This window comes from Dermacentor silvarum, chromosome 11, assembly GCF_013339745.2.
Source record: "Dermacentor silvarum isolate Dsil-2018 chromosome 11, BIME_Dsil_1.4, whole genome shotgun sequence".
Lineage (NCBI taxonomy): Eukaryota > Metazoa > Arthropoda > Arachnida > Ixodida > Ixodidae > Dermacentor > Dermacentor silvarum.
In genome coordinates, this window is record NC_051164.1 from 90312828 (window position 1) to 90324569 (window position 11742).

The following is an 11742-nucleotide window of genomic DNA, read 5'->3' on the forward strand; positions in this document are numbered from 1 at the left end:
ACGAGATCAGCAAGAGTAGCGAATGCGCATAAAAGTTCATTGGAAGCGCACGCGTTTCGCCTGCTAGGGTCTTTCCACCAGCACGACATAGGCCCTGGCACGATTAACTCGCTGCAAGCTCCCAGGCTTATCGAGGCTTATCGAAGATAACGGCTTCCAGTGAACTTTGTGCGCATGCGCTGTACTCCTGCTGTTTTCGTCGCTTCACGCCGTTAGAGGGCGCTGGCCGGTTGACGCTCGCGCGGTACTGTTGAAGAATCGGGGAACTGTACTTCCAGGTCATTATCGGCATTATCATTATCAGACTGCGAAGTAGCGAGCGCAGAGTTTTCAAGAAAGAACAGGCAAGCAAGACAGGTGATTGTTTGGGGACATATGTCCCAAAGGGTGTACCAAACGTGACGTCAGTGCGTCACTATACCTCAAATTTGTATGCGGGTGTTCCGGCTGTCCCTACATCCCATTTCCCATGTCTTGCGCTTACAAAACGGTCTGGCGACATGGGGCTGTAGTTTCATTTCATGCATGGTAAGGGTTATTGGAGACTGCATTTGTCCCGCATCAGCTGGACTGACGATGATGACGATGGCTTTGTTCTAACACTCACTGTAGGCGGTTAAAAAGACGGCTAAGCTGAAAGCGGCCATCTTATAGGTCTCGTTCCAGTTCTGACGAATCCGGCAAGGGCTTCGTAAAGACGGCTACGAACTCAGAAACGATGCGGGTTGCTTTTCTGTCCGAACAAGATGGCGGCAGAGCAAAATGCTTGGAAACTCGACGGGAAGATCGCCCGCACACATGGAAACGTATAGTTGCGCTTTCTTGTGCTCATAATGTAAGCTACGTTGTGTTTTTCGTAGGTTCGCACATGGAAAGTGTTAAAATACAGCGATAGTATATGCTTATCTTAGTTTGTTTTTTCTCTTGAACGCTAGTTATGTGGCGTTAAGTCTAGGCCACATGCAAGCGATCTTGCGCGCGACAGAGACAAGCGACGCGATGGAGATGGCAGTCGCGTTCGCTAGTCGCCTACAAGTTGTACGGTCTCGAACCACACGCGAGCGACGACATTGAGCGATGTCTCCCCGGTGTTGCCGGTATGAGGGCAGCAAATACGCGCCGAAACTGGCGTGACGCGTGCTTTATAATTTAAGTTGATGTGTTTTATTGTAAAGAGCAGCATAAATATTGCACTGGGTTCTTATCCTTGCACGTATCAAACTTTAGTCGTTTGCTCGTTCGGTGCGACAATCGGTAGTACGTACTTGACTGATATGTGCATCCCGTTCCGGCTTCGCGCTACTGGCTAGTCGCTCATAGTACTTCCGGGCGACGAGTAACGAATTCTACACTTCCAGAACCGAGCGATCGAGCGACAAGAACGAGCGATCTGTGCACGCGACGGCCCGCTTTCGCTCTCATGCAGTGTGGGCTTTAAGCGGCTGGGAGGTCTCCGGTCGCATTCAATTACTTGGGCTCGAAGCTGTCTTCCTATAGCAGTCAAAGTAGACTGTCTTCAATGTTGGCCAGAATTGGAACACACTATTATTATTATTTTATAAGTGCCTATTCCTTGCAGTGGAGCGGCAGCCTGGAGCGTTGCTAAGGTATTTGTATATTTTTTTAAATATTTTATTTTCTTTACAGCTACGTGACGAAGGTACATCGGGAGGGCGTCCAGTACGAAGACATGTCCAAACAGGAGGCGGTCCCGGCACCCATCAACGACTGAAGAGCAGGGCCGGTGCGACTGAGCTATCGAACACATCGTGAAATCTAATATTATGCGGCGGCCACATGAAACGCATTTCCGACGTATTATCGGCGCGTCGTCGTACAGCGTCCGCGCGTTCCTTTTGTACCTCACGTGAGTGGCGGTGTTTTCTCGGCCGAATTCGTGCGTATCGTGAGGTACTTTCTGTCGCTGACGAAAGCGTGGAGCAGTGTTCGTAGGCCTAAATTACCGCGTAGTCATGGCTAAGCGTGAAGTGGACGACGACGGCATAACTATGAGAAAATGTCGGAAACGCGTTACTTGTGGCTTCCGCTTGAGAGTTTATTATAACAGCGTATTTTAGCGTAGCGTTATCGTTCTACCGTTCTTGTTACCGAAAGCGCCTGCCGTCGACTGCGCATGTGCGGGTATGCCGTGCCTCCGAGGTGGAAAGCGGTGATAGTGACGCTATGCTAAAACACTGTAATGACACTTACGTCTCTTGCAGCGTTTGCATGGATTCGCCAGTAACGTGTGGAATCACTACGCCTGTCGGAGATGCGAGTTGGCTTTAGCGAATCCATGTAAGCAGCTTACACGTTGTATCAAAGGAATGGGGATGTGGTGGGGAGGGCAGGGTTAGTGAAGGGTTGCTTGCGATACTGCTGGTGTGGGGTGCTTCGGACGCATGATACGACGCGCCTCCACCGTCGCGCGACACGCTACCTCGGCAACGACGGCGGGTCGTGTTGAACCTGATGCGTCAGCAAACGCGACTAGTTATAGAATGTCCTAGAATACTCAGTATTCTAGGTCACTCACTTAGTAACTAGCACGGCTTCGCTTACGCGCACTTGGCACAGACACAAGTGCGTCACTGCGCATGCGCGTGGCTGCCTCCGAGATCCGTGCGCACACGCCGTGACTACTACGCCTGTTGCTCGAAGAGCGATGAAGCCTGCTTTCCGACTCGTGCGCAATCGAGACGATCATCGGTATAGTTTCGATTCTGAGCCAATGCATAGAAGCGTCAAGTAGAAGCATTACGCGTATGGTATTAGCACGTATGGTAACGAATGTATGTGAAAAGTGTGGCCCACTGTTTCAATGGACAAACAATCACGAGATGGGAGCGAGTTTATATATCAAGGCTGAAAGCGACCAGCTAGCTTTGCAGCGCGTACGACGTGAGGTACGTGGCGATGCTCCCGTCCTACGTACGAACCTGCTCGGTGCATTGAGAGTGCTTCCGCCAGGACCCACAGTTGTAGAGCACCCGCAAACTTTGATCGGGGCTCATGAGTGTTCCGATTAAAAGTGGACCACACGGTGTGTGTGTGTGTGTGTGTGTGTGTGTGTGTGTGTGTGTGTGTGTGTGTGTGTGTGTGTGTGTGTGTGTGTGTGTGTGTGTTGTTACCTCTACCTCTGTACATGTCTGCTGGTTACGAGCCCGACGCGCTTGATTCGGTGCAATTGTCAATGCTTCTCACACATCTCTACTGGTGTGACGTAGAACCATTGTCGAACTACACAGTCATGATTACGTACCGCTGTTTGTTCTTAATGAGACTTATCACGCGCGAAGGCTGTTTCCTTCTACAGCAAACGCGCTACTCTTGTAATATCAACAGTGCATGACTGCTGCGTTAATATATATATATAGTGTGTGTGTGTCGGTGCTGTCAAGCGAGTCAATGCAGAGGCTTACTGTAAAACAAAATAGAATTGACAGCCGACTTGGTTTCGTAGTCAGCACGTTCTTTTCTTTCATTTTTGTGCAGCTGTGGGATCTTCTTGGCTACTTTTCATACAATATTTGCTAATGCGGTCCAGTGTTCCTAAACCAGTCCAAAGCAGTGGAATACTTTGTAGCCTGTCCAACGTTTCTGGAGTGACGCCAGAGAAACGTTCCTAAGGGACGTTCAGCAATCGTGTCTAAAAGGGACTATACGCAATCATTCGCCGCGACATCCCTTTAGCACTTCTATGCTATACCGCTGTTTACCGCGGAATACTCCCACGAATCATAGCAGGTGCGAGATGTTTCCCGGAATACCCATCTGGCAAACAAGCGTAATGTCATAGAGCCCAGAAGCGCACAGACATTGTTGCGCACAGTAATAAACAAATGATTGGTTTAATTTTGTGCAGCGTACGCTTGCGGAAGAACTTACGCGCGCCACGCCAAGGCATTGTCCAAGATCTGCACGCTTTATGAGCGTCCGCGATTTGTGCGTAGATCTCTGTTACTCAGGTTCTTTCTGTCGCTCAAGGTTTGGAGAAAAAATCCGTCCATTTTTACATACACATGCGTGGTCGTATTTTCCATTGATCACTTTAATGTATACCTCTGCGTGGCATAACGTCCGCCGTGAGTCATCGCTTTAGCGGCAGTAGACTCTAGAACTGTATACTAGACTCGAGAACTATACACAGTAGACTTGAGAACCAAACGAGATGTGAAAGCAACTTTGATTGAAGGCGTGTCATTGCTTTCGTCACATCCGCTGGTTTGGCCAATAAACGCGCACAGATAGAGACGGATCGATAAGGTCACAGCAACGCTCTGCCTGCCTGCCTGCCCATGGTTTTCACATTCGCAACCAGTAGTAGGTAAACGTATGTGTAGAAGTTTTGCTGGAGGAAACTGTAGAATATTATGTGAAATCATGTGGTGGAAGAGGCATCTGCTTCAGTGCGTATGCAGTCGTAGTGCAGTTTTCGTCAAAAAATGGGAAGACTACTGCGCGCAGAACTCTCGGAAAGCCAGGAACTGCGCTAAACAGAAACGAAGCACTCGTGGCGACGTTACGCTTAAATTGACGCGCTAGCTTCTCGTGACGTCACATTTTGAGAGCATCTGCTTCAGAACTAGTTACAAATTATTTTTATCAATAAAACAAGTTAGTTTGCGTTCGAAAGTAAGCGAACACTAAATCAGGCAGTTTTTGGTAGCCTTCCCCGCATGAAAATGGCCGAAATGCGCTAATTGCTGCCGAGTCCTTGACATAACTAACTTAATGCACTGTCGTGTAATTCAAAAAGAAAAAAAAAAGAATAAGATCCCAGTTCGGTCTTCATTTTTTCCCGCTGATAATCAACCTCCTTAAGGTTCTGGGTGAATTTCACTTTTGAAGCACGCTCATCATTTCCAGTTTGGATCGTACTGCAATCTGCATTTCACACTTCATCGTCCGTTGCCTATATTTTGCCTTTATCGGCGAAATGAGAGGAGCAGCGTCATACTCTATGCCTGCAGCTTTGCAGCTTTTGATCGACCCGCGACCTCCACGATTCGGCACGGTTATAGATCAAGTAGAAAGCGGGGAGTGGCCCGTGTATATTTGACGAAAACTGTGGCCTCATGCGCGGAAACTTCTTTAACGTACTTACCGTATTACGTGCTGCGCTGTACTAGTAACGTACTCTTAATTCTGTATCGACTTCTAAACACGAAGAGCGTGTTTCAGTGGGTGGGGCTTTCCGAAAGACTTTGCTTGCCTTTCACCGATAGCCATGACAGGGTGGGCGCTATCCATGTTTAGTTTTTGGACCTTGTGCGTTTTACTTATACGCTTCGGTGATCTACGCGGGCACAGTTCACTCAGGTGTGTATTTGTCTAGAAGAAAAATATATATCTTGCTTTCATGCAGGCGATTAAAATGTCGCAACCGTTTTGTTTTTGCGTCTTTGAGTTCCAAACGTCCCTCACGATGAATGGACGCTGCCCACGTGGTACTTGTGCAAAGACCGTGAAGCGCGCGGTTCGGTCAAACGAGCAGTTTGTTATTTTCACCAGTAAGAACTACACTGGAATTTTTTTCTTTTATCTGCTTAGCTCTTGTCGACCGAGCTTTCAAAATGCCTCATCGTCAGTGCTACTGGTGACATATTTATTTTTCGTTACTTCGAGTAGAAGTAAGCTTTGATCAAACACACATTTTTTTTACTTTATCACCCGCTCGAGAAGAACGGGCTCGTCGGTTCAGAAAGTGGGCCGATTTCACAATGCAAACTTCAAGGGGACCTTGCCATTTCACAGGTGTACACCCGTGATGAAAGGTATGCTGACCACAACGTTGCATGAAAAACAAAATTTCTTTGTACCTGACGCGCACGGCCCAACATTGACGAGAGCAGTTGAGTTCGGGCTGCGCTGTTCGACGCCCACGCTGTGAAGAAACTGGGGTTTGGCGGCAGAAGCCTGGGTCCGTATATCTTTGATCAAGGGTGTATCCCTCAGCAATCTACTCGTTGTGTTCAGATGACCTTTTCTGAACTTCTAACCACAAAATACGTATCCCTTAGGGATCAAACATGCTTGCGATTCGTTTTTGAGTGTTTCATGGTCTAAACTGTTACCTGTATAATTAGAATAACTCAATAAAGAAAAGTAAGTACATTTGGGACCGGTGTTGTGATGTTAAAAAGGTGTCGCACAATTCTGTTGTTTCTAACCAATTCTTCACTACGGGTTCGATACGGCCTTGCCAAGGACAAGGCCATCTTCGCCGAATTCGACATCTGCTTGTTACAGCATATAGGTTACATATGCAGCAACGAGTGCATACAGCAACCAGTTGTTCTCGGAAGTGGGTCAACAGTGGCCAAACAATGGACATCCCTTCAACCATCCTTTCGACAAGAGGTACTTGTCTCGGTCAGGGGGCTTGACCGACTAATCGACAACCCATGTTTCTGTGTTCAAGAGGCCTCGATCCTTATTTGTTGATCGCGCACAATAAAGCACGTTGCGTGTATGCTCTTTTCTAATACTCGTTTTTGCGATTATGAAAAACATTCCAGCACTTTGGTTATTTTCAAAGAAACGCATATATAGGCTTGTAAACTTGTAAAAAAAGCCTTAGCGTCACGCAATCTCGAACACTAATTACCATTTTTATAGTGTTTTTTTTTCCGCCTTGTGAGTAGGTAAGTGCACGCTTGTGCTTGCCACGACATGTGCTTGTTTCCACATATCTGAATAAACAAAAACTAGTGCTACTTGATCAGATGTGGATGTGTCCGAATGAATATACAGTATTGATTAGGCTTAGTTTTAACCGGAGACAATGCTTCCACGTTAAAAATAATTTTTAAACAAATTTATTAGAATGTTTCAGGCCAATACTTGGTGGAGAGGTGAAACATCTTGCGACAGCAAAAATAAGCTGAAGCATCACTGAATGATACGAAAAATAAAAACGAGATGTTTGCTAGAGCGGATATTCGGGCTAGTTTGTTATTCTTGATGGCCTATTGGCGCGTAAAACGAGAGACATAACGTAGAAGGTCTGCGTTTCCGTTAGGTCCGTGGTTTTACGCGCTGTTATTAGAAATGTTTACAGTGACTGTCTTATTTGTATGCTTAAGAACCCACGCTACTTTGTGTCGACAAAATGCGCACCGCTTGTGGGAAGGATGGATGGATGGATAAAATTTTATTTGATCTATTTAAATGTGGTTGGGCCCCTAGATGTCCGGGAACCCCCTGGCCGACATCTCTAGGCAGGCCCGGTCCACCAGCCAGAGCTGGTCATCCGAGCAAGTGGCTTGTGGGAAACGGGTGGTGCACTGCTTTCCTGAAAGAGTTTCCTTGCCACCGTATTCAGAAATGCGCCTTAACGTAAGGACACGGCACGACTTGTCGTGCACGTGATAGCGCGTGACGTGATCGTGCCCGAGGTGCTTATTGCGTTTCCTTCGCCATGTTCGCGTCAGGCCGTTATCTATTGGAATAATGTCGAGTCGTGGCTTCATGGTGGGATTTCTGAATACGGGAGTCGGACAAGTTAGATCGCGTCAACATCTAGAAAGGTCGCACGAACCGTGGAACGTGCAGTCATTCCTAAACGATTGAGAAACATGATTTACATTTTGGTTCGCCGATTGCCACTGGTCCCGCTAGTGCCCATATATAGGGCGCTAGTGGCTCATGACTGTTGCAAGGCTTAGAAGAAGATTTACTTATGGTCTCATATTCCTTGTTACTTGTGAGTACGCTCTTTGAAAAACATGCAGATGAAAACATCCTTATGTTCTTCGTGAATGGTGAACTGCAGTACTGTCGATAGTAGTAGTTGGACGCGAACACAAGTTTACCTATGTCAAGACATGTGATCAATTATGAAACTCGTATGGCTAGACGTCGACGCAATAGTATCACGAGGTCGAAGGCGATGTTTGATGTTCCTCGAGTGCACAGGCGCTGTACTCGAGATTTGCTGGTGATCGACCTAGCTTCTTCCAGGTTTTACTAGGCTTGGCTTACTAGGTTTTACTAGGTTTTGCTACGAAATGCTACGTGCTAGGCAAGGTATCCCGAATCGGCTCGCCGCCGACGCGCAGATTCTCGCTTGGCCGCGCTTCCAAGATGAGCGGCTTCTTTGGGTGTCCGGATCTTCTTTGGTCGTCCCATGTCAAGGCTACATGTACTTCGTCACAGAGTCGAGAGTCCTGCCGCGCTCCGAGCTTTATCTCCCCGGTGACGTCACGGCCAAGCTGCGCCTCCACACTTGCCGTAGTGTGGCTGGTCGAAACCTGCTGAGCCGCCGCCAGAGGCGCCGGCTGCAGTCACGGACACCGCGCGCGTTCGGCGCGAACGCGGGGAAACGCGGACGGCGTCGTCAGCAGCTCTGCGCGTTGCCTCGTTGGTGCTGCTACAATTTCTTTCTCTCCTTCTCTCGCTCTCATTTTCTCTTTCTCTCTCCCGAGCATAGCGCGTGCCGCGCGCATGCTCTCCTTCCCTCTCCTTAACGTCCCATGTCAAGGCAACATGTGCACGGCACGGAGAGGTGAAGCACACGCCGCTCCGCGAGGCGATTGCTAGGCAACGCGCAGTGACGTCATCGCCAGGAGCAGCTTTAGTTCGCACTATGCGGCGCAACCAAGCGCTTTAAACAGCTCCGCTATTAAATTTTTATTACGAAGCAATATATGGACACTTGAACCGGATTTCTGCGCGTCGCCGTCGCCGTCGCCGTGAGTTCCCTATAGATAAAATCTTCGCCGCGCGCCGTATGCCCGAGAGGAAGCGTGCGGAGACGCGCGCTATCACGGAAGCGAACGCACTCAATCTCCCACGCGCGCAAGGAGCAGGAAGCCAGCGCCGGAGGAGCGGGGGGGGGGGGGGGGGCGCACTTCTCTCTGCCAACAACCGCGCTCGTCGCTCGCTCGCACCGTTCTCTTATCTCACACGGCTCTGACCTTTAAGTGCATTCACCGCTCAGTTTCCGTTGAAGCGATAGACCGCACGTACCTTCGCCCGCTGCGGCGTATGCTTGCTGCCAGCGTTTTGGACAGTCGTTGTCTGCTGTCATTCAGTGTGATCTCTTCGTGTTTGTGCGCGCTCAGACCACGCTTGTTCATTCAGTTCGTAATAGTCGGGCCACATTTTCCAACGCACGCTACACACGCAATGCTGCCCGGATCGGCAGTGCAGCGCTACAGGTGTGTCCCCTTCGCACGCGCTGCCCACGGGAAAGCGCTTCTCATGAACACCACCGTTTCACACGCGCCTTCTCGTGGTCATCGAGTCCTCTCTTCATGTCCGTCTACTTACGCCGCAGCACACCTGCTTACTTAATCAGCTCATGTTTACTACAATTCATATTGCTACCAAAGCCGCTCACCTTACTTCGTATGACATTGCTGTGTTGCTATCGCATTCATTGCTTCGCCCTTAGGGCGAAACTGTGACATTTTTTTTAAATCCCCGCTGATATTTGAGTGTTCAATCATAGCATTAATATTGTAAATTGTACTGTTTAGGAAAATTAATCTGTCTGTTTTGATCACTAAATTGCACATAAACTGTATTTTCAGAAACAGTATCTAAATATTCAGGTGCCCAATTCTTGGCCAATCCCGCAGAGTGGGTACATGCCATGTTTTAAGGACATGTTTAAGGACATGTTTAAGGACATCATCCCGACCCTGTGGAAGTGGATGTCCAGCGAAGCTGTTGAAAACCACTACTACACCTGCTAAAGGGGGTATGCAATGCTTTAGACTTTAGAATACTGCTGTGTTCTTCAGTTGGCGAGTGTATGTTTATACAGCCATGTTCTTTCCTCGCCAGACGAGTTTTCGTCAAACCCTAGACTTCATAGAATAATGCTAGTAGTGTTATTTTAGAGTAATAGTAGTAATGGTAATTTGGACAGCGCGCACAACATTGAAATCGGTTGCAACGCTGGGTATTTATATACGAAAAGCTAGGGTCATCACTCCCCACGTGGCAAGCGATTGCGCAACCTGTAATCTTTACTGGGAAACGTATGCGGTGAGCGCTACGTGCTTCGCGTTGCTATCGCGAGCGCCTTAACATCAATTACGTGGTTCGGATGCTTCTTTTAAGCTTTCTCTTTATTGAAGCGTATGCTGTTCTGCATGTTGCAAGCGTGATTACAAAGAATGTATGCACCGTTCGCTTCACTTTGCTGATTGCTTGTAGCCTCTGCCTTACGGGGGGTATGAGCCATTTCTCTGCCCTGCACTGCCGCCGGGATCGGCCCACCATTGTTTTCAGTCGACGTTACGCCACGAAGAGATTTCGGGATCCTATCTATAGACAGCTTCGTTGAAAAAAATGTCCGGTTCACTTAAAATAAGAAGAAAGGAAGAAATGCAATCCAATAGGCTTGGCTTGCGGCCGGAACAGGTAACTACTATGCTATAGGGAATTGAGCACTTGTCTCGTGCTCTGAAGTATGCAAAGGAACCGCTGCTAGCCTGTTGCCAGATTTAAAAAAGAAGGTATTGCTGGACTTCTAAGGATACCCCTAAAATAAGACGGCGAGTCGGCTGCTAAAACAATACCGCGCCTCACATATACAACAGAAATTCTATGGGTTACCTCTGTAAATAAAATGCTCACTTGCATTGTGATTTAAAGAAACTGCTGTCCGGAAAACGATGAAGAGTTTAAACTATACGCTGCCTGCAACCATACCCGAATTTTCAGTTCTGACAACCTCGCATCTATTTTGTGCCTGCCGCCAGCTTCTTGGCTGATCCCCTGCGGCGAATTCTTGCCACAATTCTACGCTTCGCCGATAGAAAATGTGGAGCGGAGGGACGCTAACCGGTCTGGCTGGCTACCCTACACAAGATAAAGGGGACTATAGAAAAAGGAAGAATTTGGAGGAGGGGAGTTTAACAATCGGCAAGGTTAGAAGTGCTAAGCCCAGTGCTAGCGTTAGATAGTTAGCACATTATACTCACCTTAGTTTACCTATACTCTTCGGTAAAGCACTTGGGCCTAAAAATTTAATACAAACTAGCCGAACCCTGGCTGCGATCGGGGCCATGCGCGACAAGAGACGGCCTCTCTCGGGTCATTATTACCTTCGCTGCCTCCCCTGTCATCTGCAAGTTATATTTTTTTCGCGCACGCCTTTCGCCTCACTGACCTTCAATCGTCGGCGTGCTTTTGTTTTAAAAGAAGGAGCAACGACAATGAGACACCTGTGATGAAACACTTCATTTGACTGCGGTGGAAGGTTCACGACTCGGTGAAAAGCCGCGGCCCTTGGTCTCTGCGCGGGTCACCTTAGCTCCATGCTTGACCTGGCTATTTGCAGCGGTAGCGGTTCTTGCACGACCACAGCTTCCTGAACTTGGACGAATACTGGTACGGGATGTTGACGCGCTGCTTACTGGTCACCGTCGACGTGGGCTGCAGCGAGACGCCGTACTTCGGCATTTGCTCATGGCCGTATACAGATTAAGAAGCGCTCGCGGTCGTACCAACCAGAGGTTCACGCCGGATGTCGACAGTAGGACGAGCAGCAGTCTTTCGCTCCAGAAGACCGAGATCTCGTCGGCGTAGGAGAGGTGTAGCGCGCTGTCGCGTATGCCGGGCGTCAGGTACGGACCTAGCGGGTCGCGCGCATGCCTCGTAGCCGGCGTAGCTCGCCAGCGTCGTGTTGTCCCAGTAGTTGCTCCGCTCAAAGATGGGGGCCAAGGCGTACGCAAGCTTCCAGGTGGCCGCCACGGCGTGCAGGTAGAAGGCGTCGCGGGTGCC

General features: G+C 48.7%; 1 protein-coding gene across 9 annotated transcripts in view; it reads left to right on the forward strand.

Annotated features, from left to right (window-relative positions):
• LOC119434015 (proton-coupled folate transporter) overlaps nucleotides 1-11742 on the forward strand; it is a 50839-nt gene that overhangs the window by 26873 nt on the left and 12224 nt on the right. For 3 of the 9 annotated variants that reach the window (XM_037701312.2, XM_037701311.2, XM_037701310.2), the window contains exon 7: nucleotides 1648-6117. The exons of 3 other annotated variants lie outside the window; for them this stretch is intronic. In XM_037701312.2, the coding sequence (XP_037557240.1) occupies nucleotides 1648-1732 (85 nt within the window). In that variant the 3' untranslated portion in view covers nucleotides 1733-6117. Of the gene's footprint in view, nucleotides 1-1647; nucleotides 6118-11742 lie in introns of those variants that run through there. 3 more of the 9 variants (XR_007464230.1, XR_007464231.1, XR_007464229.1) reach the window with 2 other exon arrangements.